Consider the following 22,186-nt stretch of genomic DNA (forward strand, 5'->3'; position numbering starts at 1 on the left):
TTAATTTCCGCATAAACTTTTCAAAATTGTCATAAGTATCATAGTATTATTTCACGTTATATATCTAAACTATCGTTTTATCTATTCATTTGATAAAAGAGGTATATTATTACTTTGCGATCAGCTGATACTCCTCAATCAGACTATCAATGAAAACGAATTATTCGACGCCTTCGGTGTTTCGCATCTATGACGTTTATATTGTTCATGCGAGATGTTATGTAACCGTGCTCCGAGCGTGTTCCTTAATGTTAAGAGAATATTCAATAGAGAATAAAATATACACTCCAGCCCGTAAAGATAAAACAGCATTTTTTTTTTCACATATGTATCTGGCGCATGTCACTTGGCCGATTATGTTATCGTCTCTGAGCTCTACGTCGATAATATGTCACAGTTATTGCACCGAAGCTTTTCGTGGCAGTGAAAACGTTCGTGTAATATGGAGATTACTCATATATATTCCTCGTGGTACGTGACAATGGAATATCATCGCGTCGCATGATTTATAATCGGATTCTTAATCGGTTCTTTTCAAAGTCAGTAGGTCAGTCAAATATAGTTATGGGTCACGTTCAATTAGGTGTGATAAGCCGTTTGAGTTTGGTCGAAATTTTCGACCGAACTTGCTGTTTCATTCAGAATTGCTGACATCTGTAGAAAAGTTTTGCAAAATATATTATCATTGTATTACAAAATATTATATCTTTGTAACTATATACTGTTTGTGCAAACATGTGTTATACCTGCAAAGTTTCTCCGAGTATTGATTATTAAATTTCCTTTCATAATAAATTTTTTTATATATACGATATATGACGTATTAGATTCGTGCTATACTATTTGTGATACATAAAACAAATGGTTTATCGTTTAAAATTCTGTTAAATATGTGTAAGATTGTTTATGTGACATTTAAAAAGGGGGAACTCTTCTCTAAATAATGAACAAGTGGATATCAAGTCGATTAATAAAAATTATTGGGAGCATATTATTGTGTATAGCAATAATGTATATGCATTTTTGTTTCCTCTTTAATTTTATCCGACAAATGTGACCAACTTTTTGTGCCAACTATTAATTATAAAATTTATCTATGAATCTAGAATGCATTTCTTGAATCTTACAATTAGAGCAACATATGTATACAGGTAAAATAGAGTTTTTATAAGACTTAATATATAAACTTTCCATGCACATTTTCTTTCATTAACATTAAAAATTGTATGTTAAGTTAAAGATTTATACAAATATAAATATCTGTACGATTTGCATTAAAACATGAATTTATGTATTGGCAATAGATAACATTACACATTACATCAACATGAAATTTTTTATGTTAATTTTATTATTGCATCTTCAGTGTAAATGTTTTGAAAAGTTGCAGGATCTGCAATATACAGTTACTATAATATTAATATAATACTGTCTTTCCTTTCTTCTACTTTTCTGTGTATAGAAGAAAAATATTTGAGAAATATACTTGACAAGAAAATACTAGAAAATAAGAATATTAGAAATATTTATCAATTTTTAACAATATTACGAGTTTATATTAAATATTTTGAAATGATGGATGAATGAATAAATGGTATGTATTATTCTTATTATTATTATCACACACATACACACGCATTTCGCATTTCATTCTAAATATGTAGATAATAATAATCTTTTTAGAATATATGTATGATATTTTTATGCAGATTCTTCTGATAACTTCAATACTTTTAATAATAACAATACTTTAATATTTTTATACAGAATTTTCTTCTTTTGGATCTTATTTTTGAAATTATATAATACAAGAAATTATATAAAACAAATGATAATTTTTATCAATGGCCTGTGTGTCAATTTATATATAATTTATGATCTTATTTTTGCAATTACATAGTAAAAAAATGATATATTTTATCAATAATGACCCAATATCTTAAGATTAAAAAATTAAAGTGCAACTTTATATCTGTTTTTTTTTAGAGAATTTTTTGGAGACTTTTTTGTAGCTCTTTGCGTCGGTTCGATCTAACAATATATTCTCTTATTACGAGGAATATTCTCTCCTGTTACAGGAAATCATTAAAAAATTAATAGAAGATCAATCGGCTATATATATATATAGCGGTCGGCGACACATGTGAAATATGCGTGAATTCGACTCGTGAGCCGAGTGCCGTGTAGTATTTACACTCTACGTTTTCCCGGTAGCGAAAATATAGAAAGCACAACTGGAGAAGATGTAAAGGAAATAACAGAATGGTAGCCACGTGGCAAAAAATCTCGAATAATTATAATAACTATATATATATATATATATATATATATATATATATATATATATATATATATATCGCTACCGGGAAAACGTAGAGTGTAAATACTACACGGCACTCGGCTCACGAGTCGAATTCACGCATATTTCACATGTGTCGCCGACCACTGTGTCTATTCATGCCTCATGCTTATCGGTGCCGCCTTCCCCTTCCTCCCGCCATCCCCTTCGGCCTCCCCCTTCTTCCATCACATTTTACTCCTCTATCGCTCTCTCTCTCTCTCTCTCTCTCTCTCTCTTTTCTCGTGTCGTTAGTTTCTCTCTTGATGCATTAGAGTAGAGCATGTTGTCTTGGAACTTTCGGCCTCTTCCCCGACCCATCCCTGGGACTGACCGAGCATCGGTCGGTCCGCCTTCTTATTGTTAGTTTAAGTCCGACGGCGCGATCGGTCGGTCGGTCCTCGAGGGTGATTAATCGGGCGCTTTGCGTTTTCTTTTCCTTCTCTCCTTTTGTTTCTTCCTCTACCTCTCTTTCTCTCGCTATAACCGACGCCGTCTCCTCTTCGGAGCTGACGCGATCCGTTGAAAGTTGCGATTTTCGTTCGATATATATATATGATGCACCCACCGCCACGCTCGAGGATTGTCTGAACCGGGTAATCTCAAATCAGCCATACATTATTCCTTATTCGCGTAGCACCACGTGCTCACACTCAACAATATGGTCTTTTGAATGGAATTAAAAATTTAAATTTACATTTATAAATTCAATATCGCCAAGAATTATGTAATTAAAATAAAGTTACGCAATTAAAATAAATGTAAACTTATGCATTTAAAATAAATGTAAAGTTATGCATTTAAGATAAATGTAATTTCATTAACTAATTATTAAACTTATTTAAAAATTATGTTATTTCTAACAATGTTTTTGATATTAGATTTTTTAGATAGAAAGATAAAAGATTTATATAAAAAGAAAACTTAAAGATTTTTATACAAAAATTATTATTTACATTGGAATAAACGAGGAGATGATATTAATTTTTATCAAAAGAGATATCCGGAAAATTTCTGAAAGCAATTCTTTCTAAGAAACATTTTTCGACTAATGAGATACTTACACGGTCCTTACACGGAATCTGCTGTTGTATTATTACTGGAAATGTAACTCACGATCAGCTTGATAGTAAAGCAGGAATCTCTGAACTTTAGAACTCGATATCTGTCCGAGAATTGGCATTATGCCAAATCGAAATTGGTTTTTGTATATATAAGTGTTGGACACGTAATTTTGGTCAATGAATCATCAAGCCCATCTAGTTTATCTTTGCATATATTCTATAATAAAATCGATAAATATTCGATATTAAGATCGGTGCTTCTTTCTTATTGTGAGATAATAAAATAAATATATGGAATAGAAATTGTGTTGTGTCATACAGAAAAAATTTCATTTATTTAAATTATCGTCTCGATGCTCTTTTAAACATAATCTAAGTTGTCCAAGATAATTATAATATGTAATATGCATATTATAAAAGCTAAATTACTAGAAATCTGCAGCATGTGAGAAATTTATACGGAATGTTTCGTAAAGTTTCGTGAGGTCTCCGATTCTAAGAACTTATTCCGCTAATCAAGCGTAATTTTGCTCAGACACAAGGTCAAAAAAATTTTCAGGTGGCCATATACGAATATCTTGATGCACGTTGGCGTTTGTGTTTGACGATTATTTGACCAGATAATGTTCGTCTTTTATGCCGGCTGATGCAATAGCTCGATAGACATAGTAAGTGTCTATGGATGTATTCTATATATAAACTTATATATATATATATATATATATATATATATATATAAAATGACAATCTTTGATATATGTATACATAAGCTCATATAATTTTTAATTACTTACTGTTATTTGAAAGTTAAACGAATGGCAATATGCCAAAATATAGTTAACGATAAACGAAAATTAACTTTCAGACAGTAAGTCAAAAATTATGTGAACTTATGTATACATATATCAAAGATTGTCATTATCTTTAAAAACATTTGTATCTGTATTAAACGATAATTTGACATATTGCCATTTGTTTGGCATATGTCCTTACGATTCTAATATCAGCTAATGCAGTATTGAATAAATAAATCATATAAAAAAAATTATTGATTGCTTGCAAAAAATTAATTAATTATGCTTAGAGAATCTTAAAAGATCACTCTCTTATCTCTCAACTGTTTTCACAAGACTTATTAAATTTTGCCACAAACTTGTTTATAATATAAAACATCTATACATATAAAAATTTGCGAATTTTGCTCTCTTAATAATATTTTATTACAAATAAAAAATATATATTTTTTCGTACAAAATATAAAAGTATCACAATCAATTTTTGCAAAAGCTAAATTAGATTGAATAGACTTTTCTTATGTAAAAAACGAAATGAGATAATGATAACAGCTAATGAACTTTCCGAGATCTAATATCCTTGCTTCCCTTTTTCTACAAAAAAAAAAAAATTTTTTTTAAATGTTTTATTCCATAAATGATCACTTTATTCTCTTTATTCTCAAAATTTAAACTCGTCTTCTTTTTTATCACATCCAATAAAGCTTAAACATATATGACATTTCTTTTAAAATATATATATATATATATATATATATATATATATATATATATTAATATATGCCTGTTGATAATGTTAATTAAACATTAATTTTCTAACAACTACTCAAGTTCTCGAATTTACTTATAAATGTGCTTTATCATTTATTTTTTTGTTGTTATATTTTTTACTTGCATCTCTCGGAAACGAAAAAGAGAAAATTATTTGTTTATGTTGCAGCTTTAATTTTTTGTAAGTTCATAAAAGAAAACATCATGAAAAAGTATTTGATATATCGAAAGATTATTAAATTGTTGCAGACTATTAAACGTTTAACTCGCGCGCGCGGAGATATAAAGTCGTGTCAAGCTGAAAATAGCGTGTTGCGAATCATGATAAATGATAATAAAATATTACGCGAACTTCGGAATCGTGATTCAATCTTGAACAAGAATGATTCTTGTTTGAACATTTAAAGTTTAAAATTTGAAAATTTAAATTCTATCATTCCACAAGAATGTCGTCAGAAATATATCTGAAAAATACGAGAAATTTTGAACGTTTAACAAAATTTTCAAAATATGATCTAAATGTCAGCAAAAAATCATCAATAATGTTCGTTTTATTCGAGGTTAAAGGTCTGTGCAGTCTGTGCGTTAAAATATGGTTAAAATATGGTAACGAGATTAATATATTTGGGAAGAATTATTTTAGAAAAATATTTACGCATATATTTCAATAATAATAAGAGAAAATCCATGATTAACTCAAATATGATGATTAACTTATATTTATGCTAAATGGATTTAATATATTCCATCTATTATTTTAAAAAATTAACTTGATTGTACATAATATTAAACATTATTTTAAACAGTGATTTAATTTATAATTTTGATAAATAAATAAACAATTAAAAATATCAATTGATAATTATATTATATTATTTGGTAATTGAACATTTTATTATAAGAAATTAATATTAGCTTGATAATTATTTGATTGTTCAAGCAATTGACATTTGTTAATATATATTTATGTCAGTATAATTTTCTTTTCTATCATTAGTTCAATCATAAAATATATTTATCATAAAATATATTTATCATAAAATATATTAATTATAAAATATATTTATATAAAAATAGATATATTAATATTTATTGCGATAAGGATAAATCTATAATAAAATTTAACTCATTTTTATATATTGCAAATTTCTTGCTTCTAAATTACGTAGCTGTTGAAATAATCGAATTATAAGAAGAAGTTGTTTTCAAAACAAGTAACATAAACACATAAATTTTAAAAATTATACGTTGATCGTAACATAATCGTCTCTCAAAATTAAGAATAAAGCAGTTATTTAAAGCAGAATTAATGACTTCACATCATTATATAATTGTATTTTACATATTCAAAAATTTATATATTTACTTTATATTCTACATACTACTTTATATATTTAAAACTGCGTCTCGACGTAATACGAAATTACTCTAATAGCATACATGTTTGAAAGATATCCAGAAGATATTCAGAGCATGTGTCTCGAACATGTCTATTAGGGTAATGCTCTAAATCTTATTAACTATTTCTTGTCGTCAAATTTTAGTAAACATTGCGTACTATTATTATCAAAACCAACCAAGTATATCTGCAAGCGAAACACTAAGAATTTACACTTGATGATAAACGATGTAAAGAAATAGTAATAAATAATAATAACTTATTAGTTTTATCTTCAATTATTAGTTTCATTCTTTCATTGTTCCATTACAGATTAAATTTATTCGATCCAGCCTCATTATTAAGATCCGAATTTAAAATAGAATCTAATAATAAGATATTTTCGATCTAATTTGATGCGAAACACTACCGGTGTCCGGTGTCTCTTGATACCAACCGATGTGCTAGATCGGCAGAATATAGTTAGTTAAATGGTTAAGCTGCAGCCTTTGGAGCTGTATTCTCCAGCTTCAAAGACTCATCAAGCCTTACATTGCAGACTTTTGTGTAACGGCACAGTAGAGCAAATATAGCATATTGTATATCTTTCATATGCGACGTACTTATATTCGTGGTGGATAGAAAAGTTGGAATATTTTTTCTCTTTTCGAAATTACTTTTACAGTTTAGCGTATTCCGAAAAATGCAGTGACTTTATTTTCACCGTAAAACATAATAATAATTTTCAAGACTATTGACATACCAATATATCCATCAATTGTTCATTCCGAATTATTACATTTTTTGTACTTTCTACACCTAAAGTTGTAAATTCTTAGATAAAGTTCACAAAGAATTAAGCTTTAATCTATAAGACATATATATATAAATTATTCTTAATGAAACAATAATTTCAATGAGTTCAAAAAATTCTAAGATACTAATAGATGTATTGTATAAATATTGATTGTATAATATTCTAAAATCAAAAGTATGTAAGAGGGGATGAGATAAAATCAATTTAGCACGGGCTAGATAACTTATTAACTATATAGACATCTAGTAGACAATAGTTATTACGTAAGAGATAATGTTAAAAAAATGGAACGGTAATCTGACAGTCTCTTTAAGCATTATCTTTATCGAAAGTTCACAGATATCTTCTGAAGGAGCGGTGTCAATAATCCACAAAAATAATTATCGATAACAATGACGATTGGTGATGGAGCCGGTCACGCCGGCGATATCGGCGGCTTTGCTCCAGAAAATAATACCGCCACATCAATCCGAACGATCGATCATATAGCCGCAAATGATCCGATCGGCTCGGCAAGCCATGTGCAGCCTCGTCAAACCGATTCCGACAATTCTGATTGGAGTGAGGGCAATCCCCTCCTGATCGAAAACGCAGCACTAACGATTGATGCTTCGATCGGGAAGTCGAGGAGAGTTCACAAAGTGGAGGAAGATACAATACATGTCGGGAACGCAGCACGAAAAGAGCCAGATGAGGATCTCGTGAACGAGCCGACGAGGATGATTGTCGGACCGCCCGATGGCGGCCTGAGGGCCTGGATGATTATGGTCAGCAGCTTCACGATTAACGGCGTGCTCTTCAGCATCATCAACACGTATTCTCTCATCTATCCGGAATTGCAGAAGAGACTCACGGAGGCTGGTGAGACTGAAGTGTCTTCCAAAGCAGGTACGATACTCAGAAAAAACAAAACATAATATAAATATATTAAAATATTTATATGATAATGTATTCTGCTTTTATACAAAAAGTTTTAATTATTTTATGTAAAAAATTATTTAAAAAAAAAATTCTCCAAACTATAAATAAATTATATAAAAACATACATATATATCGTTTACTCTGCTTCGTTGTATTTGTAATCGTGTACAAATTATGCTCAATTATCGATCTCAAATCAGAACGTTTATTCAATGATAAGACAAGAATGTGCTTAAATAAAAATCCGACTTCCCATGATTTGATTTGATTTAATAACAAATTCGAACATGAGAGTTTTTGAAATAAATTATGAGAGTGTTTATTATTCCCTAACAACACACATGTTCAAAAGACATTCAGGGCACATGTATATTGTTAGGATTATGTTATATCTAGTGTGTGTTATAATTTTGACGTGACATTTTGATTATCTTGAGCATTTATAATAATAAAAGTTAATACATAAATAAGACTCGAATGATATAAATAAAATAGTATAAAAAAAGTCAATTAGAGTTAGTTTAGTTTATATATATTATATGATTAGAATAATTTTTTAAATAATCTTGAAACATACATATTATAATTCATCAACTGCATGCAATTTCCTGCTTGAATAATATGTCTAAATATGTTTAAAAACTTGTTAATATGATGTATTTGATTACATTAATTTAGAATTATGTAATTCTGCATATAGTTGTAGTAATTTTAAAAAATTGATACATCTTTAAAGTATGCCCATCTAGCTGTTATCGAGTAGCAAAAAGTTTTTATTTTATACATACATATATATATATATATATATATATATATATATATATATATATATGTTTATGTATTGATTCGAATATCACACATTTATTTGACAATTAACAATTTATATCTTTGTGTGTGGCGGAGATTTAATTGCATCTCATAATTATGTCGCAGTTTATAAAACCGATTGTGCGTGGATACTCGAGGGGATATCACGAGGGATACATGCAGTTCGATGAACTTCATTATCTGAATTCTTTGCTTGTAAAATCCATTTTTGTCTATTTCGATAACTGTATCGATGACACGCGAACGACGTCTTTCATTATTATTATTATAGATTACTATACATTTGTCCTTTTCTTTCTTTTTATTTGATCTTTTTCATGTTTAAATCTATTTAAATTGAGTAGCGAAAAGAGAATTATTCGTTCGATACATAAATTAAAAGCCATCGACGAGATTAATTGTTTATATGGGTAATGCCCTTAAATATATAGGATCTAAATCGTCCAACAATTGTCCAACAATTAAGCACTCATTTATAATAATAGGGGTTAATTCATACTACTTGCTGATATACTGCTCAAACAACTTAATCGTCTTGTCATCTCGAAAAAAAATGTTATTCATAATTATTCATAATATGTCGACCTAGATAACCCGCGCTTAATTTGTAACATGCATCCTATTTGTATTGCGATGTATTATATTGTATTCCTGTTGGTATAATCTCTTAGTCCTTGGAATCTTAATCGAAGAAAAAATATAATTTATTTATTCATAGTGCATGAAACGGAACGCACCTATATGTCGATCTAGATACGCACTTAATTTGTATACATCCTATATCGCGATTTTGGTATAACCTCTTATTCTTTGGAATTTTAATCGAAGAAAAAATATAATTTACTTAAAAATATAATTTACATGCAAATATCTAGATAAATCAACAAAGCAATAAAAAATTATTGAAAAAATATGATGAAATTTTTTTATGCTTTTTTTATCGAAAAAATTATTTTCTGAATTAATTCTAGAAGATTCATTGTTTATCTACATTAATTAATTCGAAATGAAATTGTTTTAGCTTTGGTTGGCTCTTTAACTATCGGAATCACATTCTTCTTATCGCCTATCTCAGGGATATTAACGGATATGTTCGGCATCCAAGTAACCACCTTCGTAGGTGGTGCGATCGCGTCTGTCGGCTTGCTTCTTTCCTCGCTGTTAACAGATAAGGTAATAGAAACAAAAAAAATGTGATTGATTTTTCCTCGCGGTGATTTTTGAACTCACAAAAGAGAAATGTACATCCCGCTTTGTGTTTCATCAGGTGGAACTGCTCTATTTAACATATGGCGTTATGTACGGTCTTGGTGCAAGTCTCGCTTACACCCCGAGTCTGGCAATATTGGGTCACTACTTCAAGAAGTACCTCGGCTTAGTGAACGGCATCGTCACGGCCGGAAGTTCCGTATTCACGGCGCTCATTCCGTTCCTTATGGAATATCTATTACGGCATATAGGTCTGGAAGGGACACTGAGAAGCCTGGCCGCACTCACGGCTATTATTATGGCTTGTGCGATTCTTTTCAAGCCAATACCACGTAAGTTTTCTTCAAAGTTCAAAATATTTGCGATTTATTTTATTTGCCTTTTTATTTATTCCTTTATAACGATATATATAAAATATCATATATGAGGATTGTCACATAAAATTTGTTGAAAATGGCTTCATCTTTAGCTGCTCTTAAAATTAAATATGTACGCAGATTTTATATTATAAGCCGAGATTGTATAGTTACAAATTTAGAAATAGATTAAAAGTTAATTTAAAGTTTATTAATAACTATAATGTGTATGTATGTAACAAGGATATAAAGATCAGCGTCTTCTTTTCAGCGAATTTGCCACAAGAAGGTGAGCGACATAAAACATCGCTACGAAATGGTTTAAAAAAACTTGTAAACGTATCTATTTGGAAGAAAAAACGATATGTCGTGTGGGCTGTTTCTATTCCTCTCGCTCTCTTTGGGTGAGTCGATTTATCACACAATTATTACGCTCAGCCTCAATTATTTTATGATGTAAATGAAGTATGTTCTCAGTTTATTGCGGTTCATGATATATAAATAACATCTCAAGTTGTGGAGATTAAATCCAAATAGATAATTCCAATAAATTACTACAGTCACAATCCAACCGCCTTTCGATTGCTTTCGTCTGGAAATGTTTTTGAAATGATATTTGGAGTGATAGTCAACTGTTTGCTTGTTTTTCTCCTAAATTTTATCTTTTCTTCTTGAATATTATTTATCTTTCTATCACATAATTATATTTTATCTTATTTAATTATATAGCACGATTTTATATATATGGATCTATCCGTGCAGCTATTAAGACTATTGATTTAATTATGCTTTGTAGGTATTTTGTACCGTATGTCCACATAGGCAAATTCGTATCTATGACATTCAAGGATGCCGATAGCAAATTACCTGTTATGTGCATCGGTATCACTTCCGGTATTGGCCGTTTAGTTTTTGGCTACATCGCTGACTTGCCAAAAGTGAATAGAATATTATTACAGCAGGTAAATATATAACTGAAGAATACTTTTCATTTGATATCTATAGATATCAAAAGTAAAGAGCCCATGTTTTCTTTAGATATCATTTATAAGTATTGGCGTCTTCACGATGCTTCTTCCGTCCACGAAGTCCTTCCTCGTCCTCCTGACTATCTCACTAGGCATGGGACTGTTTGATGGATGCTTTATATCGTTACTTGGCCCAATTGTTTTCGATATCTGCGGTCGCAGCGGTGCGGCTCAGGCCATTGGATTTTTGTTAGGAATGTGTTCTATACCTTTAACAGTTGGTCCACCCATCGCTGGACTTCTGTACGATCATACTGGTAACTTGATTCTTAATAATTATTTCATCGTCGATAGAATAAGAAAGCGAAAAAAAGCAAAAATTCTTTTTTTTTTTGAAATTTTGCTGTACATTTAAAAAAATAGTTAATTAAATATGTTAATTATGTTATAAATGCCAGGTTCCTATGATCTGCCTTTCCTGTTAGCCGGCATTCCTCCAATAGTGGGGGCGTTGGCAATGTTCCTGATAAACTGTGTTAAAGATGATGAAAGTTCAGATGATCCATCTCCAGAGGATCCCTCGAGCAAAACGAATTGCCAGAATGGTTGGTAAAACAGGTATTTATATATCATCAACTCTAATCATTATAATATGCTATATGTATGTGTGTCTTTTATGTTATAATTGTAATCACCAGAAGATTCATCGTATTTGTATGATCATTAGATTATTGTTTTTGATTGGAGGAGGTTTTGTTTTAGAATATTGGATATGTATCATACATGATATTTTTCTTACAAATTAATATTATTATCAAGTTTGTTTCTTCGTTCAATCGTGTATACTAATAATTAGCTGAGAATATGTTGCTTTCGGCATAGGCTTCTCGATATTTAATTTATTTTATATTCTATATCGAATTCCCTTTGCAATTATTCAATTTGTAGGGAAACTGAGGGATAGTAGTTCCTCACCGATATTCCTTATAAAGCAGAAATGCGAGTTGACAATGCAAGATAAGTATAGAAAGATGTACAAAAATCTGCAACCGTCTCATCAGCATTATCGCGATAAGAAACAGGCTGCATTGCAAACAGGTTTGGCGTATGATGACTGTAAACACGAGTACGGCGATCACTATAAGTATTCGGAGAGCGTACCTTTGCTTCACGAAGAAAAAAACTCACGATGTTCGACCACAGGTTTTTTCGAGCGATCATCGACGCTTCTCACATTCTGAGTCCGCATCTTGATATTGGAAGTTCTTTCGCTGCGAAATTTCATTGTTCATTACCCATTCTCTTAAGTGAAAATTAAATTGCAATTTGTTGAGAAAAATTTTTTTTGTACCATCATATTTTTTTATATAAAATGAAGCAATATATATATACAATGTATAAATGTATGTTTACACATTGCATGCATTGTATGTATATGTATGAGGAACATATTTTTATTTGATATACATAATGATTTATTTTTAATATAACAATTAATATTTTAATAATTAATATTAATTAAGCTATATCGACTTTTTTATTAAATCGCTCTCTGAGAGATGTCAATTACATATTATTGTTATATCAATCATGTAGCATGTACCGAAATATGTACCTAGTTTTGGAGAAACGTACTTATCAAAATGATCAATTTAATTAATTCATACAAGTCAAAACAGAAATATTGAATGTTAAAAAAAGCAGAGATATACATATATATTATATACGATTTAAATAATATATTTATTAAAACTGTATATCATCTCTCTTTGGTTAAAAGAAATCTATTTTATAAAAGTGCATACACAATAATAATAATTATCTCAATTAGAATGTGCCTAGTAAAAGTAAGAATGCAATTAGAGCAAAACGAAAGATTTTACTACTTACAAAAAAATAGTAGATATATACTAGTAATACTATTCAATATTTAATTTTTTGTAGAACTAACAAAAAATGAATAAAACTCTCGATAGGAAAAAATAAAGATATATAAATCACACATAAATTGTGTCCAAAATCATAATCATAAGCACACGAGTGCAATACATTTACAGATTACAGTTTGTCAATTTGTATAATAATAATAGTAGTAAATTGTTTAATTATATATGGATAGAGACATTTAGGTAGTCCCAATGTTTCAATATTCAAATAATACCTTCGTAATATTGCAGGGTATAAATTACAAATATTGCATAAGTCAGCATAAATTTGATAGTTAAATTAAATTTCTACATTGCAAAATTATAAATTTCTACATAAGCATGATTAATAATGCACAATATTTCTGTTGAGAGATATAATGATACAATGCTTTCCTTGCGTGTGCATTATTAATTTAAAATTTAGTTCCAAATTACATTTTTCACATGTATAAGATTAAGTAGTTTTAAATAATTGTAATTTGATTAATATCAATATCTTGCTTTTCAACCGAAAGCATTTATTCTTTCTCTTTAATGTATTAATTATGCAAATTTTATCAATTGTATTATATATGTATAATTGATGATAATATTATTGCCAATTGTTATTTAACAAATTTAAAGAATATAATGATGTTAAAGCATGTAATCGTAATACGTTTTAATAATTTTCTATTTCAATATATTCTGTTATAAAACCAATTTTTTATTTTAATTTTTAACAAAACATAGATTGTATAAATAAATGAGTTATGTAATAGTTCTATGAACTAACATACACATAATACAAATGATCAATATTTTATAAATAAATATATATGAAATATGAAAATACCATATAAAAAATATCACTAATCACAATTCCTATTAATTTTTTATTTAAATTGATTACGTTTTCTTGATACTTTAATTTTCAATTTAAATTTTATTTATGTACCAATTTTAAAGGATTAGTTTTTCTACAGTATTTCTAAGCACGAGACAATCAGATTTGCAGATTTTGGCATATTCATTTTTTTTTTTAATTATAACAAATTACAAAAAAAGATCTAATAATGCGGCGCACCCATAAATATAACATGATAAAGCTAAAGTGATGAAATGAGATCTAACATCTAACCATCTAGGGATATACTGCTTATCAATGCTCAATGGTTTGACGTATCGCCGGAATGTCACAATTGATGTATCATTCATTGTAACAAACGAAAAAATCCTTTAAGAAACGAATTATTGTCGCCATCATGCCTGTAAGTTTTTGTAATAAATTTTATGTTAATATAAACGAGCATTGTTTCAAAGTAAATAAAATTACGAGGGCGTTACCCGAGTAACATAACCATAATGCAATAAGAAGTTATTTATTTTTTCTTCTTAATTTAAACATTTGCTTTAATTTCTATCTACATTATGAATATTTATATTAAATATTTTGAAAATTATTATGTATAGATTTTACAAAGTACATTTGATGATAAACAATACATATGTGGAGACTAATTACTGTAGTGAAACTATGTTATATACTTTAATAAATTAATCATATTCTCTCTCTCTCTTTCTTTCTAACATATTATTATAATTTAAAATTTTCTATTTATATATTGCACAAATTTTAGGCGTATCATTCAAGCTTTACAAAAAGCCATGGCACAATCGGAAACATGGCACTGTTACCAATCAAGACCTCATTCAGAGGCCCTGCACCTCCTTTTAACAACAAAGAACAGGATATAATCGATGAGGCATTATATTTCTTTAAAGCAAATGTATTCTTCAGGACATATGAAATTAAGGTAATACTTCATATTGTGAAATAATAGTTAAAAAATATAGTATAAGTAAAATTAAGTTTTTTTACAGAGCGAGGCTGACAGAGTTTTAATATATATTACTTTATTTATTACTGAATGTTTGAAGAAGTTACAAAAATGTGCGACACAACCACAAGCTATGAATGAAATGTTTTCTCTTGCTATCTCCAAATTTGATATCCCTGGTGATCCTGGTTTTCCCTTGAATTCTGTATATGCCAAACCGAGTAGTCCTGCTGAGGCTGGCAAGTATCAATAAAACTACTGATAATTCATAACACTTTAAAATATTTTTCATATTTTGAAGTAACAGAAATAACAGAATATTACTTGTCATTTTATAGATCTTATGAGACAGTATCTTTATCAGATCAGACAAGAAACAGCTGTTAGGATTGTTGACAAAGTATATGGTGAGGATGGAAAGCCAAGTAAATGGTGGCTCTGCTTTGCAAAAAAGAAGTTCATGGACAAATCATTATCTGGACCTGGGCAATGAATTATTTTGAAAAATGCGCGCGTATGATAGAAAAATAAAGGAATCTATTAGAAAAATTTTTCACACATTCACTTGTTATTACTTTTATATCAAATTTATGATCTTTTTATTAAAACATTATTATAAAACTGAATCTATTGAAATAACATTTTAGCAACAATAAACCAGAACGAAAGGATAAAAAATGGGAATTAATAATACACATCAAAATTTTACAATCTTAAAGAAAAAGATATTTATTTTTTTTACAGGATACACCACAATATTGATATGACATAAAGTATAACAATAAAATGATCTATCTTGCATTGTGTGAAGGTTACAAGTGACATAATTATCGCTTTCTGCGAAGAGATAGCGTATTTCGTCGCTTCCAAGCGGCACGGCGCGAACCACCGATCGTTTGTGAATAACGATGTCCTTTGCCTAATCCGCGTGAGCTTCTACCAGCAGAGGTCTTACCACGAAGTTCACGGTGCTTGTGCACTGCGTTGCATATCCAATTCACTTTAGGATCGTTACGGATTGCCTAAAACAAGAACAGGAAAAGATGGTAACTTACAATAAATAAATTCCTAAAGTTCCCGAAATTTATTTTATATTCAGACATCCAAGGAAGATAAAAAATCATGATTATTCATTCGTGATATAAGATCATCATATGTGAATTAAAAACGAGAAATTGATATAAATATATTAAGAATAAGAAAATAAAGGATATCAATTAATAATTGCAATAAAATAGTGTATAGTTATTTTAAGAATAATAATATTATACATAATCAATTTTGAATATTACCTTGTGAGCAGGGTCGATCAGAATTACTTCATAATATTTGTATGAAGAGTCTTGGGCCACCCAGTAGCTATTTAGCACTCGCAATCCACCGCAACGGCGACCGACGCGTTCCTGTAAAATAATATTTAATAAGAAATGCTAATAGAAAAAAAGATAATTTTCAAATAAATGATAATTTCAGACATCCAAGGAAAAAAAGAATCAGTGTTCATTGTGAAAAAGTTCTATCATCATTTTTAGAAATATAATTTGTTCACTTGATTAATATCAATAGAATTTTAGAAATTTTTCCATAATTGAAATGTCTATAACTAGAGAAATTTCTCCATTTAAACCTAAGAAAGCATAGTACAATACATCATATATATATTTTAATATATATTTAAAATTTTTTAATTTTGATTTATATATGTGTGTTTGAATAACTTACTTCAGCAACTGATTGTAATTTTCTGGTGGGTTTCAACTGATTTACACCATGGCTCTTGGGCTTGCCATATGTTGCACCTTTAGGAACTGGACGCTTGCGCCCACCACGGCGTACACGAATTCTGAATATAACAAAGCCTATTGCAAAAATAAAATATTGCATTTGTCTTGCATTCTTTATCATATTTATATTATAACTTTAATTAATCAAATATATCAGTAAGTGGTATGGTATTATTCTCTTCATGAAACTATAAGAGTGGTGCATGAACCAATTCATCATTTATCTTTTATCATGTAAAATAGCATATTTTGTTGTAACTTTATATTACAAAGACATAAGTACAAAGGCAGTTCAGTATAATTATTTAGTTATAAGATTGAATCAAATATAAAAATTTACCAACAGTCATGGAGCCATTCCTCACAAGATAGGAAGTGTGTAGTATAAAATGTCCAAATCTAAAAAAAAGAAACAATTCGACAAGTTTGCGTGATATCTCCATGACTGCCATAGATCACAAGAGTCGTGAATCGATACCAAAAATAAAATCTTTTCATTTTACATATATCTGAGAAGCATTATTGAGGCATTATTATGAACATATACATATTATTATACTGACTGCCTTTTGTAAAAAAAAATTCCAACTAATCCAAACAATCAAATTAAATATTTTTATACAAGCCTACAGTATAATCCCATTTGATAAATAATTTACCTTGCTTGGCTTTATAACCCAAACGACGAGCTTTATCAGGTCTGGATGGTCTGGGGGCACGATGTAGCTTGGTCAATTGACGGTATTGCCAGCATCTGATACGCAGCAAGAAACGAAGCACATCGCTCTGCTTCTTGCGGTACAGCTCCTGCATATACTTATACGCCCCCATAATTGATCTCTACGCAGAGGTGATTGACATACCATTAAATAGTACACCATCCATGATTTAGATACCATGATGCTAGCACAAGTTTTTCTTTCTATACAAATAATTCGTTTCAATAAAAGCGTACGCGTCTAAATTATTATTCACGTGAGAAATGCCTTCAAAATTTGCAAGAGTTACACGAAAGTAACGAATACAAGACTGATCAGTTTGATCCACGAGGTTAGCGTTTTCGTTAATACTAATATAAATGTTCGATACAAAAATATATGGAAAATATGCGAATATTTTTAATTATGAAAAATTCAGCTATCAGATTCTTCGTGTCTCGATTCTTATAAAACTCAGGATGTTTATGATTAAATACGATTTTCAATGAACATCACTCACCCCACACAGATATCGTAGTGGAAGGAAACAGAAGGAAAGAATCCGGCGCTCCCTGATGGAGCCACTTTCGTGTGATGGAAAATGGCCACCATGGCGATGGCGCTTTCATCATATGCGATCTCGGAGCCCTCTGAAAACCTTAATTATAAAACAAGTAGCAAGAATCATGTCGGAAACATCCGTCGATAACTCCGAGATAAACTCTGGCGCGGGACTTAAATATATCATATATATAGTATATATACGATTTATAATTTGTACACATGGAACCGTATCAATACGCAAAATCTGGGTCAAATTCAAATTTATGTCGGAATGTAAAACCACATCGCTCCCTCTTATGATTTTTTCTCCGATCCAACAAAATGTATTAAAAGCAGCGTATAACAATTTTTTTTTAAATTAATATACATATCTCAAATACTTGCACGTTTTTTCAAACATAATCGTAACGTGTACCGATTTTCTCAGCTTTTTTTCTTCTTTCCTTGCATTTATCCTTTTGTTTTCAAAATCCTGTGATTTTTATTTTCAATTTCTCTATTTTTACTATTATTTTGTTTTGCCACACTTATTTACATCTAATAATATGATAAGGCAATAATATTTGTATTTCTTATCATATATACATATATACATAATAAAATGCCATTTTGGTTTAAAGAATTTTTTTATTATCTTAACATTGACTGATTATAGAAAATTATACATATGGGAACATCTTTATACTTAGATTATTGTATGCAAATGTCAGAATGCCTTTGAAATATATTTAAAGAATAATTTTCTTTATATTATTTTTATCTGACTTTTTTTAGATTTTGCTAAAACATTTTTTGTTTGTTTTACAGCAAAAGTTTTTATCAAATTAGTTTTTTTTTTTCTATCAATCCAGCAAATTATTTACAGTGCATTTGTTGAATTTCTCTGAACACTGAGTTAATTTTTCTATCTCATCTTACATATATAGTTAGTTTTGTATTCAAAATAAGAGTAACATTTGACTCTAATACATTAAAACATATACAGGATAGAAAAGGAAAAAGCAACAAGAAATATAAACACAATTCAAAGAGACACGTATTCATCGTCACACCTGCATACCGAAGAGATTCTGGCGGCGAAACGGCGCGGACGCAATATCGAGCGACCTGGTGACCTCTCCGGCCGGTGGAATTGATTATTTTCAGGAGAGTGAGTTGCCCTGTATAAAATATATACATAACGTCGACCAGCTAAAGGTATGACGCTGGTCAGGTAGTCCGTCATGGAGAGTCGCTCGGGCAGCATAAAGGACCCTATGTACTATCCGGAGAATGACGGTACGTCAAGCGGCGGCGGAGGCGGCGGCGGAGGCGGCGGCGAATCTGCCGATAAGAGTCAACGTAGCTCGCTCGGCAGCCAAGACATAAGTCTGGATGATAGCAATGCGCTCAAGGTACCACGAAAATTCATCACCAACTGGCGACAGGCGTGTGATCGAACCCGCGACCGGACCAAAGACTTGCTGAAGAGATGGCGAACTACCAGCAGCAACATCGACGAGCTCTCTATCGCGCCCGCCGCTATCCCCGATCTGGAACAACCCAGCTGGAGCGTACACGTGTGGAGTGAGTACACTCACGTGATCTCTGTTTTAATTAAATCTCGATTAATTTGAATTATTGTGTAAAAAAAGTGGCTCTTTTATTCTCACGTAATTATATGCAATTGATTTTTTTAAAGTAACACGTCAATTGTAAAATTGTAACTCATTTTTACAGATGTTTTTTAAATAAATTTTATTCAATTTGAATTTTAATCGAATTGAATTCTATGTATATAAGAGTCTTATATATGGGATATCGCGAAAAAGTTGATACTCACCTAAAAAAAAAGTTGGAGGATCTCTACTTTATTTTATAATATTGATTTACTATCAATGACAATAATAAGCTATAATTATTATTTAATTATTATGTTTATTCTGTGACAATGAAAATATTATAGACGATCTAAATTAAAGCTGCATGATTAATTATTATGATTTGATAGCGACCTGGGTAAGCCGCTTTCCGAGTGATAATAGTTTATCCGCCATTAATGAGCTTGGTAAAATCGGAGGTTCAGAATCCTTAGCACCCATACAGCGTGATAAGTTCTCTCATTTTTTTACGTATCTCTTGGACCATGATAAAGACGGTTATATCAGCAGAAAAGATTTCGCGCTACTCTCGGAGGTAAAGTTTAAAAAACTCTCAATTCTTGTATTATTGTATTATATATATCTTATATTCTAAAATTTATAGAAATAATGTAAAATTTGTAATTATTTTGTCATAGTTTTTTGTATTGAATAATGCACAAAAAGTAACATACATTAAGATATATCGCTGATTTATAATTGTATTATAACAATTATATATATATTTATCAATAAATTTGAAAAACATTAAGATAATCTAGAATTTGAAATAAGTAAATGAACATTTTTTCTTGGGATTAAAAAAGCGTTTGAGAAGATTTGCGGATTGGTCATGGAACGGTCCGGAATATTTGAGACTGTTGGAGATTGAAAACGGATTTGCCGGATTGATCCTTCAAGATAAAAACAGGAAATTGGCGAACGCTGAGTCAGCTGAGCCGGATAAAAAGATCGATCTGGACGATTGGTTGTCCTGGTGGGCGAAAATCATCGCACCGCCGGACGGTGCAAGCTACAACGATATGCCGTTCTGGATCAAAGTTATGCCCAGGGTGTTTTTTCTCGCCATAAACAGCTCCGGTAGCGGAATGATCAGCAAGAAGGAACTCGCGGCCTTTTATGGATCTGTAGTCGGTCTGGACACCGATAGGATAAATAAGTGTCTGGATATCGCGTACAATTCCTTGACTTCGGTAAGTTAATGCGATTTGTAACGAAAAGAGATGCGTTTCCACGAGCAATTTTTGATTAAAATTATAATGTTTAAATTTTGTTTGCATTTTTGAAACTAAATCTCTTGAGATTTAATATATAAATAAAAAATTTGTTAAAAGAATGGAGATCATCCCCTCGGCTGGGTGCAGTATCAGCTAGTGTTCGCCAACTTTCTGTTCGGTCGCGGTCCGTTCGGTCCGGGAGAGCATTTTCTGGGCATGACGGATTCCTGCTTGATACGCGATAATACTGTACCATTTCCCATCGATTATTCCGCAATGAACACACCGCGGGATAAATTAGAAGTGTATAGTCCTCATTGTAAAAGCAATAGGCGAAGCGTCGTAGTTTAACAGTGAAATCATGTAAGAAAGTTCCTTCTAGTTGTTAATGTAACGTGCACAATTATTCCTCAAGAGTGCCTAATATTCTATTTTCCATATCATAATATATATGTACATACATATACCTATATATATATATATATATATATATATATATATATATATATGTCGTATTTGATATAGATTTATTTTAGTCAATTTGCAGAAAAATCGCGATAAGACGATCAAAGACAATTAAGATAATATCTTGCACGATTATTCTAGCGCAAGTATACAAAAAAAATATATCAACTTTCTATTAAAAATATAATTCACATTCCAGTACATCGTTACACTGCCATTTATTTTATGAGAGCAATCTGAGTATCCCATGTCAAATGCACGTGTACCTTTAAATTATAAAAAAAAAAACTTCATTCCCCATTTCCGTTTCCTCAAAAAATATATATTTGGTTAAAGTTAATATATGTGTTCCTTCGTGTGATGTTCAATTTCGTGTATAGAGGAGTATTAATTGTTGTAAAAAAATAAGAAAATGTACTTACAAAATTTATTTCATGAATTCGAATTCATTGACACATGATTATTACATGAGGCATGATTTTCGCAAGATTGATTCTGAATTCAAGCGGGCGTTTCTATATGTAATTATTGTGTTGTTACAAATAATGAAACATTAAGGATGATATTTTTTTTTGACTATATGTATGTACTTATATTAAATATTTATAAACAATTCTATCCCCGTT

General features: G+C 30.2%; 4 protein-coding genes across 10 annotated transcripts; 3 read left to right on the plus strand and 1 right to left on the minus strand.

The window, feature by feature from the left end:
• Window positions 1–232: 232 nt before the first annotated feature.
• Window positions 233–14,024, plus strand: LOC126851189 (monocarboxylate transporter 10). 7 transcript variants are annotated; one of them, XM_050594869.1, is made up of 10 exons: window positions 233–547; window positions 3,962–4,070; window positions 7,495–8,050; window positions 9,933–10,084; window positions 10,179–10,452; window positions 10,748–10,880; window positions 11,273–11,438; window positions 11,515–11,761; window positions 11,903–12,049; window positions 12,393–14,024. In XM_050594869.1, exons 3-10 carry the CDS (start codon window positions 7,555–7,557, stop codon window positions 12,683–12,685), a joined length of 1,908 nt encoding a protein of 635 aa, XP_050450826.1. In that variant the 5' UTR covers window positions 233–547; window positions 3,962–4,070; window positions 7,495–7,554; the 3' UTR covers window positions 12,686–14,024. The 7 variants fall into 7 exon arrangements, with proteins under 7 accessions (XP_050450826.1, XP_050450828.1, XP_050450829.1 ...); XM_050594870.1 differs by lacking the exon at window positions 233–547 and adding an exon at window positions 2,388–2,934 and having other exon boundaries at window positions 3,938–4,070; XM_050594868.1 differs by lacking the exon at window positions 233–547 and adding an exon at window positions 2,388–2,934.
• Window positions 14,025–14,357: 333 nt separating this feature from the next.
• On the plus strand, window positions 14,358–15,818 carry LOC126851188 (actin-related protein 2/3 complex subunit 3-B). Its single transcript, XM_050594866.1, has 4 exons — window positions 14,358–14,622; window positions 14,992–15,168; window positions 15,236–15,431; window positions 15,531–15,818. Exons 1-4 carry the CDS (start codon window positions 14,617–14,619, stop codon window positions 15,683–15,685), a joined length of 534 nt encoding a protein of 177 aa, XP_050450823.1. The 5' UTR covers window positions 14,358–14,616; the 3' UTR covers window positions 15,686–15,818.
• Window positions 15,819–15,895: 77 nt separating this feature from the next.
• On the minus strand, window positions 15,896–18,317 carry LOC126851187 (60S ribosomal protein L15). Its single transcript, XM_050594865.1, has 5 exons — window positions 18,195–18,317; window positions 17,636–17,816; window positions 16,915–17,051; window positions 16,485–16,595; window positions 15,896–16,214 (listed from the first exon to the last, which is right to left on the minus strand). Exons 2-5 carry the CDS (start codon window positions 17,805–17,807, stop codon window positions 16,020–16,022), a joined length of 615 nt encoding a protein of 204 aa, XP_050450822.1. The 5' UTR covers window positions 17,808–17,816; window positions 18,195–18,317; the 3' UTR covers window positions 15,896–16,019.
• Window positions 18,318–19,272: 955 nt separating this feature from the next.
• On the plus strand, window positions 19,273–22,185 carry LOC126851111 (uncharacterized). The gene is made up of 4 exons (XM_050594716.1): window positions 19,273–19,804; window positions 20,229–20,413; window positions 20,685–21,071; window positions 21,213–22,185. The coding sequence occupies exons 1-4, from the start codon at window positions 19,462–19,464 to the stop codon at window positions 21,444–21,446; spliced, it is 1,149 nt and encodes a 382-aa protein (XP_050450673.1). The 5' UTR covers window positions 19,273–19,461; the 3' UTR covers window positions 21,447–22,185.
• The last annotated feature ends 1 nt before the right edge of the window (window position 22,186 follows it).

This window comes from Cataglyphis hispanica, chromosome 7 (genome assembly GCF_021464435.1).
Source record: "Cataglyphis hispanica isolate Lineage 1 chromosome 7, ULB_Chis1_1.0, whole genome shotgun sequence".
In the NCBI taxonomy this organism is placed as follows: Eukaryota; Metazoa; Arthropoda; class Insecta; order Hymenoptera; family Formicidae; genus Cataglyphis; species Cataglyphis hispanica.